Below are 21,274 nucleotides of genomic sequence, written 5' to 3'. Positions count from 1 at the left end.
ATAGCCCAGTCCACAAATTAACAGAAAACCTATGTTGAAAACCTCTGAGAAATTATTCTCTTGGATTTTCCTCTGCCCAGATATGAAGGTTGTGATAATTGGAACAACCTTACCGGCAAAATAGCGACTCAACAGAAAACAGTATCCGTGACAAGAAGTGTGAAGCATCGTTTTGGTTTATTAACCATAGTTAAAAGTCTCGCCTAATTGGATAATCCTCTGGCAGAAGATGTTGTACTCGTGTATAGTGGTACGGATGCCTCCTATTATCAGCTAGAACTCTCTGCACCGAACTTTTGGATAAACCCATTTCACGAGAAACTGTTCGAATACTCCGGGTGCCGTCTTCCTCAAAGACAGGAATACGGCTTCCTCGTGCTCGACAGTCCTTACATTTCTTGGAGCACCCCCAACTTTTCTTCGAACTGGCTGCATTTGACCCGATTCTCGACTCCGAGCGATTAATTTCAGGATTGTTTTATGATCCGGATGATTTTGTCTTTGCGGAAATTGTTCACGGTACAACCTTACTGCTTCACGTGCATTGTTCCCACATCGTGCAAAAGTATTAGAATCATATCTACGTACTCAGAGGAAGAATACATATTAAATGATACACTTGAATTAAATATTGCAGCGAAATTCTATAACAAATGTCAAACTGACGTAAACAATCATTCTAATAAATGTAGTGGACCAAATCAAATGGACAGAATTATAGAGGTTTAGGGATAAAAAGGAAACCTAGGCAACGCAAAATTGCGATTATTCCACTTTAATGATGGTCAACTCTAATTGGTCAACTTCAGAATGTCTTTTCTCGGTTATCATTTGAGATAGGACTTTTTTTCTTCAAAATACACGTTAATATATTCGCCCTAAGGCTCCCTTTTTTCTCTGGGGAGCCAGTTCTGGGACACTCTGTATATAGGCACTTTACGTGTAATAGTAAAAATCCTCGGATATTGGCTCCCCTAATTATTTTCCAACAAAACATTAAATACAAAAGTTGTAGAGTAAAAAAAATGTATCTAAATCCTTTTCTAATTTTTTTCTAACACCTTCTGGTTCTGTTAGACAAGAAAAATTAAATATGAAAAATCTATCGATAAAATAGTGATGATTGTTTTTTATTGGGGCATGAGAATGAGTTTTTGGTCGAGACCGTCAGGTCGAGACTTCAAACTCATTTGAATGCGCACTTAATACAAAAATAACTATTTTGACAAAACGCAATGAGTTCGGTTGTCACCTGGGTTACACTTAACTGCTATCGCTATTTTGACAAATTCTTCAATTCTTTTTTCCATTATTGTGTACTTCCGAAAGATGTTAAAAAACAAAAAAAGTATGAATTGGAAACCATTTTTAAAACTACAACTTTTGTATTTAAGGCTTCGCCCTAAAATGATTAGGGGAGCCAATATCCGAGGATTTTTACTTTTACACGTAAAGTGCCCATGTACCAAAATCCATTCTACACCCGGTATATGTAATATGTATATGTATTACCAATGATAACAGATTAATTTGGTTGATTGTACAGTAATAGTTATCGTGGTTTATTTTGTACACTCTGTTTTTTACTTTTTTAATTCACCTATCGATTTCCTCCATTAAGTTACTAATACATAGAAAATTATGGATGACCGGATATCGTGCGACTGACCAAGCAGTGGTGTCACGACTTCTAATAAAGGACTAGTTAATTAATAAATTGTTGAATGAATCTAATCAATGAACAATAAAATTGAATTAAATATTTCAATTAATGTACTATCGGAGGACATAAAAAACTGGGACAAACATCAAATTTGTATAAAGTCAAAAATCACAAATATACATCCTGTAAATTTGGCTTTTTATAAATAAGGTTATAAAAATTATGACATACTAATGACATATTGTCAGAAACATCAAGTTAAGGTTCAGTTCTTAAATGACAATTTTTATTTTGAGTGACAGTTCAAAAGTCTGATACACAATGAGCAAATTTTGGATGTCCCAGCTTTTAATGTCCACCAATAGTACATACATACATATTTCATATCTGAAGTAAAAATTAAGAGAAGTTTAAATGGAGAAAGAAAGCGAATCAGCTCCATCATTCATGGAATTAAGAGTATAACTGTGATAATCTTTCTCTTATGGTTTTGTTCAAATTCACAACTTTTAAAATCTAAATCAAGCTTTTGTTTGTAGTATTCGTCAGACCACATTCATATTGTAGCATCTTTTTTGTTCCTTAGACATTCTGAAATAAGTATGTATTGCTACCAACCTATACAAACGGTATTCAGAAATATGTTTAGTCATAAGTTATTACTTTGGTGGTTAATTTTTAATTTGCAGATAAACATTTTTGGAACGAAATAGTAGTTTAATTATTTGTGTGTAAATTGGCCCACGAGTGCCAAAAAAGGCCCAATTTACACACGAACGAGTTGAATACGTTTTTTTCTTGAACAAGCCCCTTAAAGGCTCCAAATCGTTTAAAATCTTTAAAATTAGCTTGACGTTTCGTTTTGACAACTTGTGACATTTATCAAAATCCGTTCACACAGGAGAAAATTCTCAAATTCTGACAGTGTCAAACAAAAAATATATTTTTGTGTGTATCATAATAGTATATTATTCAAGGAGCGGATAATTATTCCTCTCTTCATCACCACTGTTATGTGGATATGATTGAAGCTACGCCGTCCGTTTTCAGATGTTTAGTTTTCTATAGCCACCCCTTATCTTTTTTTGTTGTTGTTCATATTGTGTAAGAAATGCAAGTGATATAATGAAATTTACCAAGGCGATCTTCATTTACCAGGCCATGACACTGACCAAAGACAGTGTGCTATGGAATGGCCTACCACAGTCTGGCAACATTGCTTCACCAACATTTGGTGAAAAAATTCGAAATCCACTAAACCTGTCATTGAATTTGCATTTGTCAAATATGAGTGATCTAATTTTGTGACAGTTCAAAAATGCATTATCGCATTGTAATATACAGTTTAAATCCACCTTGGGGACAGAAAAATAACGGTGCTCATTACTGATACTATTTCAGATGCTCTGCTGCGTTCCGGGCTATTGAAACTGTTTGGTTATAAACTAACGCGAGGTGGGCATTTTGCAACTTAAATATAACAATTTTGTTCTCCCTATTGCCTAAATCGCAGGTCATGGAATGGCCTACCAGAGAATGTGGCAACGTAGCCAGTGTCCTGGCCTGTAACTTTAGACCGCCTTGAATTTACTCGAGCGGGATGTACTATTGCGGGCAAAAAAAGTGGGACATCAAATTTCTATCAGTTTTGAAAAATTCGATGTAGTTCAAGCTTTATTGTCATTTTTTTGACACTATTCCAGCTGACAGTTTAAAAATTTATTTTATACTCCTATTTTCCTTTTCCAAATGCCCCCTTCTTTTGATAAAGGTAGATTTTAATTGGAACTTTGCATTAAATAAATATTCACTAGGTGCTTACTTACAATCATTCCCTACAACCTACAATACTTAATGACAACGTCAATCAATTCAAAGTAGGGTTAGAATCAGATAAGGGTTGTTTCACATTGAAAGTCAAGACAATGACGTTGATGTCCCACTTTTTTTGCCCGCAATAGTACGGTATCAAATGAAAAGCTTAAACAATTGAAAATACTGTGAATGTACTATGGCGGACAAAAAATTTTGAACGATCAAATTTTGGCATATCAAAAATGTCATTGTAAGCTGCCCTTTACTGTTATTATGACGTTTATAAATTAAATCGAAAAATTGACGTTTTGAAGTAAACGTCTATCAAGTTTATAATAATAATTTAGTGATACAGCCAGCCGTATCTGAATTTACTAAAGCCAAAATAGTAACCCTTCACCAGAGAGGTATGTCGTATGGGCAAATTTCGACGAATTTAGAGTTATCGAAGGTCACTATCCATGCCATTATGCGGAAGTGGCAACACACTGGGACGGTGGTTCGGCGTACAGGTTCTGGAAGAAGGCGGGTGTCTTCCGTGGAACAGAACGAGGCACCCCCGAACTGTCACCGAAATCTGTGCCTGTCCATGAGGAATAGATTGCTCTTGGTTGTACAACAAAATGGAGCAATGATCAAATATTGACTTCTTCAGTTTTATTAGTAAAGTTTTTTTTATTTTAAACTTTTAATTTTAAGTTTAATAAATAAATGTTATAATTTGTTAGTATTGTGGATTGATCTCTGCTTTGAATTTTTTGATATTTGCGTACCAAAATACAACCTGTTGGGTCGTTCTGTCTTGACGTAAATAGAACTAAATTTGGTTTCATCTATGACGAAGACATTCCTGATTTTGTGTTGATGCTAAACCTCTAAGAACTATATAGATAGGTACGTATTTACATTCTACACCACTCGATGGCCTAGGGGCTGCAGCGACTTTCGCAATTTCGACGGCAAAGACGAAACGATTAAGATTCATCCACGTTCACCATTCGTGAGCCGACATAGGCACACCAAAATTTTTGTGTTAATCTATGATTGACTAATCTGTCACTGGTGACATGACAAGAAAGGCAAAAATAAAAAATGAGGTTAGTTGACCATAAAGCCAGTTTTACATTTATATGTCAAAGGAATAACAAGTCGTTTAACATTTTTTGTCCGCCATAGTACGAAGATAAGTTGTTATCCACTTTGAAGGAACTGCAATTGATAAGTTTCACAACGGTTCTTTGTAAACTTTATATCTTTTAAATGATATTCACCTGGGCAAACATAGGTGTATGTGCTGGGTTTTTTTTACGAAAATCATAGTTTGTCAAATATTTACATTACTTGTCATTTTTCTAAAAATGTTGAACATTCAACTATCCAATTTTACAACAAATCAAAATTAAAATTTATGTATCTAAATAAATAAAAAAAACCTCAAAATTTTGACCAAATCAAGAAGATTGCCGTTTTTAAATTGTTGAAAACTTGACATTATTGCAAGGAAAGAAAAGTATTTGTAATATTTATTATTTATTGCCACAAATAATAATCGAAGTCAACTAAGTATAAGTATGTATTCTACACGTCAGAAGCAACTTGTAATAACCTTTCTAAAAATATTTTTTACTTGTGGTATCTGGTACAATTGCGGCCACGGAATTTTGGCCGTCACTTGTCATTCCATTGACATGAGATGTAAAGCGGCCCTTACGTATTCCTAACCTCACTTTCTGCTATTTCAAGACTTGTCATTTTGACGCTGACTGACTTGCATGAAAACGCGCTTCCTCATTGCCTGCAACAAGTCAGACACACACATATTTACATGTATATGCAGGAATAAGGCAAAAAGATTCATTCCCCTCGGATTCAAGACAAGACTTTCTTGGATCTTCTTGAATCTTAGCTCTCTGTAGTCTCGGTAAAATCTGTGCACCCTAACGCAGGTGCGCATGTGCTGCATAACGCCTTTCATTAAATAAGCACAAACATGCCTTCCTGCACATAATGCGATATCTTGTAAAGCTACTTTAAGAAACGATCAAACAATGATATTTTATTAACCTAATGTTGACAAAGAGAAAGAAAGCGTAAATAGGTAGGGATGATAAATATAAAAATAAAATAAAAACATAATAAATAGGTAGGTATTAGAAACATGCAAAGAAACTAGTATTTTGTAACTGCCCGATTTGCGTCTAAAACTTTTCTTAGTCTATTGGGCATGGAAAGGCATAGATCTCTAATGTAGTCCTGAGGTAACGCGTGCCATGCATCAGTGATCGCAGTAAGGAGTTCCTGTCTATTACGATAAATTTGTCTCTGTTTTCGCAAATGCCTTACCAAAAAACCCTACATATTCTCTATCGGGTTCACATCTGGACTACGACTGGGCCAGGCGAGGACGTTTATATTTTGATCCTGGAACCATGTTGCTACCCTATGAGACGTATGTACGGAGCAGTTGTCCTGCTGAAAGATAAAGTTTTGATTGGGATAAACCCTAGTCACTGAAGGGCGCATCACATTTTCCAGGATCCTAATATAAACGACAGAGTTCAACCGCTCTTCTACATGGAGCATTACCCCAGGACTAACAGCAGAAATCCACCCCCATACGTTAACAGAAAAGCGACCGAATCGCTCGGTCGGTTAAACGTAGCGTTCATCATATCGGCTGTTTCGTGGTCTATACACCCTAACACGACCATTGTGCGACGACTGGAAGACCTTTTCGTCTGAGAACACAACCTAGCAGCTGCGTGGTTTCGAAGTTCAGTATTCCTCAGACGACGACGTGAGGTTTTGACGGAGCCCGGGAAATTACTAATATTCACTGCTGCAGTAGCAGTAGTAAAAGGACTGTTTCGTATCACAGTTAAAAGTTGTTCGTCTTGATTACGTATAGACATTCGACGTCCCCCGGAACCTGGACGTCGTTCCACTGTTTGATCTTGCCTCCATTTTTTAATAATTGCACTTAGGTATCGTGCTTCTTCCTATACCCAAACGTTCCGAAATTTTAGAATGTGATAGACCATCTTGGAACAGGGATATTATTTATCTGCACTTTATTAAAATAGGGTATTGGTGCCATGTTCGCAACTATTTGAATGAAGTATGACAGTGACAAATTTTTAGATGTCAATTCCAAAAGTCAATCATAATGACAATAAAGCATGGACTACATCCATTTTTTTTGAATTGACATGAAAGTGACGGCCAAAATTCCGTGGCCGCTATAGTAGTATCAACAATTTTTTATTTTGTTTTCATATTTTTTCTGGTTAAAATTGATTGGATCGGTCCTACGTGGAGAGTTTAGTTATCTTTCTGTTTCTTCGAGCGTGTAACATCAGGTCAGGTTGTGAAAATTAATATTTTAGTCAATTTACTTGATGTGCTAAAGGTGCTAAAACGTGGTATTACATTGTTAATAGCCTCACAAAAGTTGTAATATTTTACAGATCTACAAGAGTATTGCGGTTTGTATAGCTACTGTGTCATTTGGGCGATTCCCCACGAGTTCGAATATCAGAATGTCGTAAATGATGTTGAAAGAAGCATTTTCGACAGAACAGTCAAGGGAATTACCCTGGAGAGACCGATTCTTTCAAGGGAAAAATTATTTTTTTCGGTTTATTGCCCAATGCGGACATTTCTATGTAATTTTAAAAGCGCAAATCCCAAGGGAGAGCGCAGTATTGCCTTTCCTATTATAACATAATCAGATTAATGGTGTGTCTACATAAATAGATCGATAAATTAACACGCTAGTTTTGAGTTTTGTCTAAAAATTGTAGGTATAATATATTTTTACTGTTCTAAAAACTAAAGAGCGTGAAACCCGATTCAGACATATTTTTATTTATTAACCCATTTAAAAGAAATCTGTAGTCACTGCCGTCATAAATCCACATTACTTGACTTCAGTTCTATTTTTTTTATCACAATCGCTGTCACAGGATCTGATATAAACTTTTTATTTTCTCAATATAAGTGTCAGGAAAGTTGTTCACAAAATATGGGATAGTTATTCTGTTTGATATAATAATATGTAGTTGGCATACTGGGAAAACAAAATATATGTTGTTTTCTTTATTCCTTAATTTTAAATTATTTTAAATGTTTGTTACTCCTACATTTTATTTTCTTCAAAATGTGAAGGCTTTTAAGTATATATTTTTCTTCACGACTATTAAAGAATGAATGCAGTCTTCTTGGATATTCAATAAAAGAATCATATCAATGCCACGACGCGTGATAGAATATAGTGAAATCCACGGCTGTCGGCCAATCACATCCCTCGTATTTTCATTTTACAACGGCAGATCGCCAATCGGATGCGTTTGTAAAGAATAAATCGCGCATCGCGTATTTCGAGTAAAAAGTAAATTCATTTTTCAAAGATCGTTTTTTCTTTGTATAGTCGTAATCTTCAACTCCCGTATAATGGCTATTATTCACCCGGACGATTCCACCACTCGTCTACGGCTCGTGTTGCAATTTTCATCCTCTTGAATAATAGCCATCTTTATACGCTCGTTGAAGAATGTACTATTTCACGAATGATTTTTTCCATAGTTATTCCCAAGCAGTTAGGTTACTTGTTCGTTGTGTTACCAAGAGATGTGGTTTTCATCTCTTACACATTAATAGCGGGAAATTTAGTCAGCGTCCCTGTTTAACTCCGTTTCGATATCACCAGTAATAATAGCGCCACTGACTCACGTTTTTCTAAACTAATTTGTGACTTCTTTAACGAACATTAGAATGTAAATATGTATATCTCGATAAAAATTGTTTCAAAGGGGGTACTGTTACCCTCACAAATTTCTGGAGCTGCAATCAATTAGTGTCGATTTGTTGGAATGGTCAGACAGGGCACGGTATTTCTAAAAACACAATCGGACATTGATTGGCACGTCGGTTTCATTTTGTCAATAACCATTGGAAAAACTTTTTATATCTTGTTGGTCAATATGTACGTTTTCCAACACGTCCACTTTTTGGATTGACCCAATTCAAAAGCGCCCGGAACAGTTTCGTTGCTGTTAACAATGTCGTGGGAAGAAAAAACACCACTAACATATTATAACATGATGAGATGATTATAGAGTGGATCGATGAAACTTGATTCTCTTTTGAAGGTTTATTTTTGGACTAAAGAAATTGATTTTCTTTTATTAGAGCGTCTATAAATTGAAAAACGATTCTTCAGACGCCGTTCTTGGATCGCTTGATTCTTAAAATTCTTTAAAAGAAAAATGTTTACAGTTCACGTTTATAATTAGACTAATGCCCCAACCGATCGGTAATTAAGGAAATTTACAAAATCAACAGGGGTATAAAAATTCGGCCGTTAAGTGCAAGTTATACGGATAAATTTAGCTAGAAGATAAAACGATTACGACTTGAAGCGTCTTAACAATTCCTTTTGGATGCCTTACTCAAAGAAAGCTATTTTATTAGTACGATTTACAAAACATTTATTAATTACGAACCTTATACGATTAGATAACGCAAATCAAAAAAAAAATGTACGCGCTTCTTATCAATAATTGTTATGACTGCGGCACTAATTACAACATTATATGCGACACAAATCACTGAAAATAGCAAATCTGTCGATTGATGTCACAGAACCAATAGTACAAATTACGTAAGTTACAGGGTTACCACCTGACGTAGGTATTAATTATTATTCCTACGCGATTTATGATCGGTTATAGAGGCGAGAGTTGGAGGTCATGTGTATTCTTAGCAGATTCCCCGGAATATTCCTGGGAAACTCCGATTTGGGCCTTGTAAAAATATATATTTAAAAAAATGTAATGCTCATTAAACGTTGTTATAGGTCGATACAGACTGAAAAGTTTAAATGACTGATTATTATTTAGGGGATGTGTAGACATGATTTTTTCCAATGATCACATCACGTAGACACGTGACTTCTTTATTTTAGAACTCTGACAAAAACGGATACCCTTTTGCTACACTAGTTAGGATTTCTGGCAAATAGTGTTTTTTTCCCATGAGTTATTGCATTTTTTATAAAGTGGACTATCATTTTTGGTGGTGTAAAAAAAGTGCACCACTTATTAGCTTAACGCCAAATCTGATACTCAAAGCTAACTTGTTATATTACATAATTAGGAAAATTGTTACACAATTTGAGAATTATATCGAAAAATAAACACGTGTTTTGCAACCGAAAAATCAAATTGATAACAGATTTTATCTTTTTCCCCAAGAATGTGTAGTTTCTGAAAATTACTATAAACTATTTACTATACGAGTACTACTCGTACTAATTACTATAAAATAATGCCTTACGAGCTGTTACGAGGGTTGTTATTTCCTTACTGCCTCACGCGCTGTTGTATCAAATATGACATTTACTCGACCCTTGTTGAAAGCAACGGCCGCGAAATTGGATTTCGTGGCTTGTTTTAGGTATGCGAAGGCGTACGGTTGCACAAAAATATATTTTTTACTTGGAAAACGCACATTGTTATCGCAGATCAAAACCTATATGTACTTGAAAAGTAAGTATCTAATCTCATATTAATTGAAATACATCTTTAATTTAACAAACGAAAAATACATGTTTGTAATTTGAGGACTGATTCAATTGCTCTTGTTCCTCTTGATAAGTGAATTGACTAACTTGGATTCGTTTACTCAAACATATTTAATCTTGAGTGTCCTGTTTAGTTATTGATTATTTTAATTCAAACACTATTAATCAATTAGAAAATTTTAACACTTTAGACGATAAACGTATTTTTCCCGAAATTGTTTATGTTTTTCGTTTGCCTAAAGTAATTTTTTCTACTTTGGTATCATAAAGTGAGTCTGTGAAATTAAAAGTAGTGTCACAACGGAAACTTTTTGTGAAACTGTTTTTGTTTTTTTTTTGTACTATGCCGGCCAAAAAATAAATTTTGGCCATTGTCTGTCAATTAAAAAAAAAAATAAAATAAATTGTAATCCGTACTTTATTGTCATCATGATAACCGTCTTGATTATGAACGTTATTTTTTGGGTGGTAAATTTCAAAACTCAAAATGATTTTGTCATTTCTACTACACAGAACGTTTACCTCAGGTTATCTACGAGTATGTACGATTGCTCTAATTTTGTTTATTCATGTCGGATTTTTGGAATATCTGTGCTGCAAACGGTTTAAATTGATTGTCAAAATGACAAGAATCGAAAGTGGGGTTACGATTCCTAAAGGTTTATTTACACTTTACTTGAATGTCAAGAAAGTGACGGCCAAAATGTTTTCGCCGCCATAGTATGTACTATTGAGAGCACGGAATTTCGGGCAGACTTGATATAAGATGTGAAATAGGCTTTAGGTGCTAGACGTATTAATAACCTCATTTTAATATCTACTATTGTCACATATCATTCTGACAAATTGCATTCATCAATTCTGAAAAGTCCTTTGTCCAATTGTGACAGTTTATTTTGAAGTTCAGTCAAAATTAATTATGACATTTATGACAATAAAGCTTAGACTACATTGGTTTTTTTTAGATGACATATACATAGTCGTTTTCAACGACATCCGTGCTGTCACTATCATTTTTAATATGTTGATGCAGACTGTACACACAAATTCATAACCAGGGTATAAGCAAATCCTAGTTAAAAAATTGTCAAACAAGAAATTGAGGTTATGGTAAAAGAAAATTGCTATTTCGTGAAACATCAAAACATGGTTAAACTAGGTCATCCTCTGAATCCAAATCAGACTACATATTTTCTTTGATTTGTTTGAAATTATAGAAAATCATTTGAATTTGTCATTTTGCCGCGTCAAGATAAAATGCCAAATCAGTAAATTCAAAATTACTAAACTGAAACAGCAAGTAATGCCAACGTACTGTCATAGTGACAGCACGGATGTCACTGAAAACGACTACATAAGTTGCTGCCCGAAATCCATGCTCCCAATAGTATTACTGTAGTTTCAATTTGGTTGTAGGTCGTAAAATTTTATTGGATATTATGAGCGATTAACGGGCACAATGGTTGGGTTTGAAAAGGTTAGGAAGCGGCGCGTGCCGTTTGCCGTACAATGCAAATATACCAAATGTACAATACAACCCTGCTTAAAATATTACCTGCTAGTGGTAAACTAGGATTTATAAGCCCCGCAAGATCTTTAACTTAAAAGTACCATACAATTTTACGACCTACAACCAAATTGAAACTACAGTACTTTGGTATTGCTGTAATAGCACGCTCGCCGGCGTGCGGCATCTCCAGCGACATAAATTTGACAGAAATGCCACCAAACTCATGCCACAAAAATCCCTAGATTATTTCATAATTAGATTTTTCAATTTTAATCAAATTAATGCGACCAAAGTAGAAAAAATATACTCAGCGGCAAAATTAACCGCCCACCAAAATTTTATTAACTATTTTCAAATAAATCAATTCATCAGAATTTTTATTTGATTTATCTCATTTATGTATTACAGTAGATTGATTATTAAGCCGTTTTTGATGCTTTTTCCTTGTCCCTAAAATTTGATTCATAAAGCACACATATTTGACAAAGCGGGTGGGCGGTTAATTGTACCGCTAAGTACCTGTAGTAATATTACACTCCGACGCACTATGACACCCGTTCTGTTGGAGCACTCCTCACTGCGTTCGTTGTGCCCCAATCAACTCGTGTCACAATCAAGCATCTTATAAAACTCGTATAATAATATACTATGTATTTTTGTTGTGCTACGTTTTAATTTAAATTGTTAACGCATTGCCGTAGGTCAGATTTTAGGAAGGTCAAAGTTTTTAATTAAATTAAACAAAAATGATTTTTAACTGTGACCTAAATTTTATGTTTGTAGTTAGTAATACAAAGGTTGAGCAGAAATGTGTACAGACACTTTTACAATTTGTTACCATGTATATGTAAAAACCAGGTTTGTTTTCGTAACATTAATGTAGTACGCTGACCTTTAATCTGTTTGTAAAACAATGAAAGCGGAATATTTGTGTATACTTTATTCGTTAGTGTCGAAATTATTAAATCATAAAAAAGAAATATACGCGATCGAGACACAAAATTATAAGGTATACTGCTTCTGGTCATTTATTGTTAGTTTCAAAAAACTGGATCGAATAAGAAAAAGGACAATATAAAACAAACAATAACAAAAACAAAGCTTGATTGTTGTATTCAATATTAATTTTCTTATGTATTAGGCATTCACGATCTTTTTGGGACCGAGTTGGCTATGATTTTTTCTTTTCATGTTGGACTAACTGACTCAGTGATGCAACGGATGCAATTTTTTTTTCCTGTCAGTGTCTGTTCGACATTTTCTTGCCACCGCATTGCCATATTTATTATTTTAATATTCGTAAGAAACTAAATGATTTATTAAGTGTGTAAAAATAATTTAAATTTCCGTCAAAGGAACAGTCAAAATTGCCAAAATAATTTTATTACGATAAAAATTTTCTAATAAACGATTTAGAAACAGTAACATACTTGGTATAAATAAATGAGAAAGGAGAACAAGAAAATTGCAAGTTTCTGGCCTTCGCACTGCAGTAGAATTTTGTGCCCAATTTTTCATTACATTGCAATGTGTTTTTCATAATAACTCACAATATCGATAAGATTGCTTTAAATATTTATGATTAAAAATAATAATTTATAAAAGGGGGCAGGCCGGATTTAGTTATCATTGCAGATATTTCTATGAAGTAGTGATAATTTCTTTGGAAGTACACTTCTATTAAAAAAAAACGTACAAGTAGTGAGCACAATTTTGGCTAGATTGCCATATCGTAAACCTATCTTTTAATTGTTGTTACTTAGAAACCTGTAACAAAACCCGTGATGATAGCTGGATTTGATCGATGTATTCTTCAGAGATTTTAATGTGTATAAATGTTTTGCCTTTTATTAGGCAAGTATTACCAATTACTACAAACACAATTCAAACTTTTATTCACAAATTTATGGAAAAAGGCAACTCTCAACAATCTAACAACCATTTAAAAATTTATAAAAAACAGTGTTCACACATTTGACATACATACAAAATGTCAGTAATGCGTGTTCTTGGAAACGATTAATTAATTTTATCCCCATTTACAGTAGCCCTCAATACGTGTACGCTTTTTTTTTTGAATAGAAGTGTACTTACCATTTTTTTACTCTATTATTTATTTTTGCCACACGGCCTCATTTTACAAGACAACCACACGATACATTTTTATATTTCAACTGCAGTTTATTCTGTTTCGTTTGAAAATTGAAACCGCATCGACAGCAATATCTTGTAGAGGAAGGAGAAGGGTTCTACCAAATAATTCGTTGTACGTTACTTCCTGTGGGGAAAGGATTCTAGAATCCCGATTGTTGTGTGATCAAACAGTTACATTTTCTTTCAGTTTGTCACTTCGTTATAATAATTCCATTATAATACAATGTAGTCGGCTAGACATTTAGATTTGAAAAATCATCCGATAGTTAATACAAATACTAATTCATGGATAATATTTTTAAAACTTTTCAAATTGAGGATTTCTTTCAGAAATTAAATTTGCTTCATCTTTAATGTTCCACGAACTAATTGAATACCTGATTTCATGGTTAGTGTGAACAGAACGAGATATTTACATTTTTCGCGAAGAATTTTGAATAATTCTCCTAGAATTCTGCGAAAGAAAGATGGATAACATCAATTTTGACTAAATATTGATGCCAGAAACTATTCGGGATAACCTGGGGCTTTTTTTGTGAGTCAAAGAAAACATGAACTCATAAATTGATTAAAATAAAGTTCAGTGTATGCTGTTCAAAACAATAATTTTATATTTATAGAAAATCTTATTAATATTCAGGCAATAATAAACATGAGTTTTCTAAGAAAGCTTAATTTTATTTTTAACCATTTCGACCGCATATGCATTGAATTGAAATTTTTTCTATATAAGTATTTTATTTTTATTTTATTATATGTATGTATGTGGTCAAGTTAGTAATTTAAATAATGTGGCCTGTTTTAAGAACTTTTTCGTTGATAAAAAGGAAATGAATTATTAATATGTACCTTAGTGTACGTCAAGTTTTATTTTGTAAAGAAAATAACAGTCCTACCATTTATACGTATTGTTTTTAAAGCCGATAGCTAAATCTAAAATCTATAAAATTACATTTAAATGTATGCTCTGATTTTATTAGAATATGAACAGATTTCATTGTACCACATCGGGTGATATTAATAAAAATAAGCAAATGCTTCCAAACATTTGCTACTTAGCATTAGCATTTGCATTGAAGTAAAAGCTTTTGCTTCTAGCAATTGCTTGTTTTGGTATTAATAAAGAAATCCTCTTGACGAAAGCATATGCTAGTGACTTGACAAGTAATTGCTTGCCGTTCAACGCAGGGCACCAGGAAAATGTATCCAAAGTGGTGCCTTGTCCATAATTTTTCCCGTGACAAATTTTACAACATTCGATACAATTGGTTGACTTACTTCCATGAGTTCAGCTACCCCAATCTGAAATCCTATAAATAGTTTAACACTATTTATTATTCTATGAATAATTTAATTTTTTATACTTGGATCCAGCCACATATCGCAACAATATTTTTATTTTCACCGAAGATAAAGTACCACCACGCGTTTCTTCATCGTCATTGCCAAAAAAATCAGCAATCCACTGAACACTTTCATTTCGGAAATGAAACAATTTTACATCATCTTCTCTTGTAATGGTATTGTTTTTCCTTTCTTTGTAAAATTTACGGTTTCTTGCCACTTGGAACATACATTTATGGTGCTTTAACAGCCGATTTATAACTACTAGTACGACACGAAGGAGAATGTCATTTATTCTAGCAATTGCTTACTATTTCAAGCAAATGCTAAACTTTATTAATAGTAAAAGAAGCAAATCCTAATATCGTCAAGCAAATGCTTTCTAAAACGAGCAAAAGCATTTGCTAGCCAGGTCTCACTAGCATTTACTACACTTTTATTAATATCACTTAAAGCAATTGCTTATGAAATAGCTAGCAAAAGCATTTGCTACCTTTTATTAATACTGCCCATTGTTTGTACATTATTAGTTTTTTTTTTATCGAAGTGTCAATTTGGGAATCGCAACTTTTTTAGTTTCGCTATAGGCGTACACAAGTGAAAAACAAAGAAACATTACGGAAACTATATAATCCAAATGCACTTGGGAGATTCTACACGAAAGCCGCACGCCAACTTCAAGTAATTACTTGTGGAATTATTTATTTAAAAAGCCAAACCTAACAAATTGCCATTATTTAAAGTGACATTGGTATTTTGTTCTTTTTCGACCTGCAAAAATAGGCAAAATTGATAAATATTTTATTTTAGAATATGCATAAATCTTTACGACTAAATAAATACTCGTAGAATAGTATTTTTTAGGATGAGAACACGTAAAGTATGTTTTTTGAGTTCTGTTTTTTATAATGTAAAAATTATATCAGCAGATCAATAAGATACTTATTTGAAACAGGTGACAAAAATATTAAATTCCGAAATAGCTTTTCGTATTTAATGTAACAAAAATAACTTCCGCTCGTCATTTTTCTTTTTGGGATTTTATTTGAAAATGTTTCCTTTGAGAGGCGTTTTAAAACGTGGGAGTAATGCAAGGGTTGTTATCGTATTGCTGCATTGCGATTCATTAAAAAACACCAAGTTCGTTGGCTTCAAAATGATTAAGTTGTTCAAAGCGATGTGCTTAAAAACGGAACCGTGTTAAAGCCGTCAATATAAAAATGAGCAACGATAATGTAATACCAGCTCGGTAGAATTTTTAATTTGGGGGAGGAAAATGCAATCAAATCAAAGAGAATTATCGTATACAAAGTAGACTAAGCCGAGAAGAATTAAAGTTTTGAGAATAAACAATTCTAGCGTAATGTCGCCCACTCCATTATCGACCTGTTTTGCAAGCTCTTAATACTCAATGTGATTGTTTGTTGCAGCAATGGCCCTATTTGATCACGTGAACCTAGTTTACGGTACAGTTAGTGAATTTTGCACTCAATCTGGTTGTCCCGATATGACAGGTCCAGGACAGAGGTAAATTTATCAAATGAATAAATTATTACGTTATTTTTCAAAGAAAGTATTTCCAGGACTTACTTGTGGTTTGACGAAAAAGGAAAGAAAACAAAAGTAGCCGCTCCACAATATATAGATTACGTAATGACGTTTATTCAGAAAACTATAACTGACGAAAATATTTTTCCTACAAAATATGGTAAGATTTTATTTTTTCTCTAACCCTTATCGACAACTCATAATACTCGTACATTTCCTTATCCCACTTACAATGATTCTTATTCGGTCCATTTCATCGAGCTGCTTCTAATTGCATTTTTATTAAGAGAGTTAAGGAGGTTTCAATTTTAGATTTTTCATTTAATAAATTCATTAGTAAAAGCAAATATGTATGTAGTTTTTTAAACAATTCGGGTAATAGATTCCTCTAAATTTTTTTAATTAGACCGTGCTTTAACTCGTCAAAAATGTATTTTATTCATTTAAAAGTTAGTAGACATTTTGCTTCCTAATGATTTTATACAAGGTGTCTCAGCTAAGATTTTCGACCCTAATAACTCAGTTATTTTCCAGCAGATTTTTGTGCAGATATTTTAGACGGTGAAGAATAAAATCCCATTAATGCAATCACCCAAGTCTTAGAAACGTAATTTTTACATGCCTTTTTAAAATATTGAATCAATTAAGATTTACATAAAAAATTGATCGTCAATAAAAAATGCTGTAGGGAAAAACTCGTCCTTGAAAGACGTCTGGTTTGCAAGAAAAAAGCAAAAAACTGTGTTAAACGTGGCTGCAAATGCAAAAACGTAGACGCGTATGAAACAAGCGCGCAATTTTGCAGAATTTTGGGATTCGCAGAAGCGCAGGTGACATATTTGACGTTTATCTTGCTAACCTTAAAAACACTTACAAAGTTAAAGACAACATTTGGACGTATGTAATTTATTATACCGGATGCTTTAATTCTTCCGTAAAGAACTAAAACACGATCGGGATATTTTACCAAGGTAATTTAGTTCACGTACGCTTCTTGTGTCTTCAAATAAATTGACGACTCTCTTAACCTTACATTTTGTAAAGCCTATATTTGCATAGTGTTCCACGAGAAAACGAACTGTGTCAGTGAAGTTCTTACGACACTCTCCATAAGCATTTTTTTTTTCCTTTTTCAACAATATTGAAATTTCTGCGGCTGTAGTCTATTTTTAGAGTATTTTCAATAAATTTTTAAAATTTGACGTTTCTAATAAAGCGCCCCCAATTTTGACAGACTTTAAAGGCTGTACAAAATGTTGCTTGGCAATTAATCATCAATTGTTTCAAAAGGTAACTGCTCAAATGCCTTCAAATTTTACATTAAATTTTTAACAACAAAATCTAATCTTTTCGTTGAATCAGACAAGTGATTTACTTAATTGTTTGTGTAGACCCCTATTTTTTAATGTTTAACAATCTAATAATAATCGCGCATAATTTTCGATAAAGGAAACATGTGTTAAAATTACATTTTTTAACTTGAGGTAATTTTATTATTACTAATTGAACCTTCACGGTCTAAAATATCTGCATTTTAAATTTCATAAAAATCCGTTGGCAAATAACCGAGATATTAGGCTCGAAAATCTAAGCTGAGACGCCCTGTATAACTTTATACATAATTAAAATATTAGGTTTTCCCAAGTTTGACACTTTTGGCAATATTACAAAGTTTCAGAAATTTGTTGAGAATTTTTGCTGTCAAATTTTTATTACTTCCATTTGACCATAAAATGAATGAATCCGATTGATTCCACATAGCTACAAAGAAGTGCATAAAATTTAAAATGGCAAGTATTCATCATAATTGGAAAGAACAACGCTATGATATCATTATACATCTTTTTAAATGTTTTATACAGGTATCTCCAAAAAGAAAGACGAGATCTAAATCATTTTATTCCACACTGTATAACCTCACATAAAAAAAAAAAAACACTAACTTTGGAAATAAATGACGATCACCAAGCGAGAAGCCATCAAAATGCATTGCGTTACAATGTAATAATAACCAAATTAATTAACATATGGGATTGCGCAGAGATGCCGCCAATGTTTAGCGCAAAATGGAGCGCAGTTTGAGCATAGACGATAGTAGCGTTTTTTACAAAAAAAAAAAAAATGTAACACTCCTTTGCGTATTGGTATCGTCGTGGGTCGACAGCTGCAGCCATTTTCTCAAAAAAATAGTTATGTAAGGTACCAATTGTTTTCATTCGTCGTTTGGGTAGTAGAAGGGTCTATCAAAAAGAGAAGAAAAAAGTGGGGGTTGTCATTTAAAAAAAATTGGTGATGGCGTCATTGCGCAAAAAGCAGTGACGTCATTTAAACAAATTGCACGTCACAGGATGACATTTTTCAAAATAAAATCGACCTCTCCGAGTGATTTTCTTAAAAACATCACATTACGTTATTATGAATTTTGTTCCAAACTTTATGTTCAGACTGTATAATAAGTTAGTAATAATACTATAAAGTCGGTACAGGTTGCAAAGAAGCATCTTGTAACCGACATTGAGAAATTTGCCTAATGTAACGATGTTTGCAAGGACTGCAACAGTTACTTGTTTGGTGTGCGTCGGGATTCTAGTTACATTTTTTTAACTGTCAAACGCACTGTCAAATTGCTGACTTTTAGGTTATGTGTATTAAACGTTCTCCTTGTAAACGTTATATCAATTTGACAGGGATTTCAAATCTCATGAAAGAAAGAAGCGCCAACGTCGCGAACTATAAATGTTGTAAATTACCAGAAATGTTACCAACATAATTTTTCCCCTGCTTCTTTACAACCTGTACCGACTTTAGTTTGTTTCAATTCTGAATTTCCACCACCTGTTGAATTATGTTGGCAAAATAAAAATATTTCTAAACTGGGGATTCTTATAACCTAAATTGGCAATATAATTATTTTATTAACATGATTCGATAACATTAAAATTAGTTCATAAGTTTATTTTGCTTTTAGAATTTGATTTTATACCTACTTACTTGCTGCATTTTAAAAAATGTTTTCGTTCTTTTCCTTTATTCTAAAATTTTTAGTTGTAAAAACGGAAATTGACAGGTAACCTAACAAATACAATCTGACGCATTTTTCACCAAACATTGTTGCCGGTTGTATTTCCAACGTAGAATGCAGAATGCAGTGTTGGTGGAAATTTAGAATTGAGACAGACTTTAGGAAAGGAATCTTGTTCAATATAATAATGATATAATAAAACTTTTTGAAAATTATTATCAAAATTATTTAGTGGAAAGACAAAATATTTATATTTTACATTATATTACCTCTACAAAACAAGATCCTTTTTAACATGACTCGAAGCAACCACTAACGAACCAAAAAATGTCTAATGATGGTTAAAAAAAAACGTTTTCTGTGACCGAAATAACAAATATCAAGATAGAATCTTCACCATTTTGTTGAAGAATTAGAGGTCGTCTTATACACCATCGAGAGGAGACACGTTCGAGGAAGATTATCGACATAACCGGTAACGGCACGAACGCAAGAAACCATTTTTTTTCTGTTCGTATCTCGAGCTCATTTGGTGGACCGTGCTCAACAAAAAGTACGGATTTTAACAATTTCCAATGACAATCCAACTCGAAAATTTTTAACCAATCGAATTGCAGCATTTTTCAAATTTGGACCAATCAAATTGATTTATAGTGAAAAAACACCGAGCAGAGTGAAAAAACAACCAGCTGAGTGAAAAAACAACTAGGTAGTGGTTTTTCAGCGAAAAAATTTATGTCAAAATGAAACGTCAAATTTATTAGGTCAACTCGATAAAAATTTTCTCGGTGGATTGTCAAGTCGAATACAATTCGTGGTCTAATTTTTTCTTCAAAATTTGTCATTTAAGACATGAGTAGCTTTTGCTTTTGGAAAATTACACTCGTCTCCTTCGTCGACTCGTGTAATTTTCGTTGCAAAAGCTACTCATGTCTTAAATGACAAATTTTGTCAGAAAAAATTAGACCACTTATTGTATTATATATGAAAAAATAAACTTCCATCATCCATCAACGATATCCTGCATTGTCCTCGCTGCTAGCAGCGTTACATTACGCTTACGGTTAATTACACGCCACGTGCGAATCCACTGATATTCGACTGGCAGGTGTAAACCGACAATAAATTACTGTATACAGTATCGGACATAAGTAAAGCAACAAAGTTATAATTTACCATAATCTGAATATTTTGGATTTTTTGAATTATGTCATTCTTAATTTACCACAATAAACTGCATGCTATTATTTTTTTCGGGAATTCGTAACACTGTTGTGAGGAATGAATAACTTAAAATGCTTTTGTTTATTTGTTATAATTTTGTTTTCCAAAAGTTCCCTCTGTCAGCAGAGCAGGTGTCGCGACAAAAGTAAAGCAACAAATATCAAAGAGTGTCGTGGAAACAAAACGTCATATGTATTTCAATGATAATTTGTACAAGTAATTAGACGATTGTAACATTTAGAAATGCCGAAGGGTGTTAAAACATCAAAACAACTCAAAGAACGAGTTCTTGGGGCGTTTCATAATGGAGAACGTCAAGCCGAAATTAGTCGTTTTGTTATTCTTCGGTATACTGTTTGTCGCATATTGCAAAATTATCAAGAGCGGGGACACCTGGATGATATTTTAAAA

The 21,274-nt window shown here is 33.3% G+C and overlaps 1 protein-coding gene across 1 annotated transcript in view; it reads left to right on the top strand.

Moving 5' to 3' along the window:
- The window catches only part of Mob2 (MOB kinase activator 2), a 30,381-nt gene that overhangs the window by 5,239 nt on the left and 3,868 nt on the right, over positions 1-21,274 (top strand). The window contains exons 3-4 of the mRNA XM_069050526.1: positions 16,500-16,596; positions 16,653-16,777. Of these exons, the coding sequence (XP_068906627.1) occupies positions 16,500-16,596; positions 16,653-16,777 (222 nt within the window). The remainder of the gene's footprint in view (positions 1-16,499; positions 16,597-16,652; positions 16,778-21,274) is intronic.

Source organism: Tenebrio molitor, chromosome 6 (genome assembly GCF_963966145.1).
Source record: "Tenebrio molitor chromosome 6, icTenMoli1.1, whole genome shotgun sequence".
NCBI lineage: Eukaryota > Metazoa > Arthropoda > Insecta > Coleoptera > Tenebrionidae > Tenebrio > Tenebrio molitor.
The sequence above is the reverse complement of the archived record's forward strand: the minus strand, read 5'-3'. Positions and strand labels throughout refer to the sequence as shown.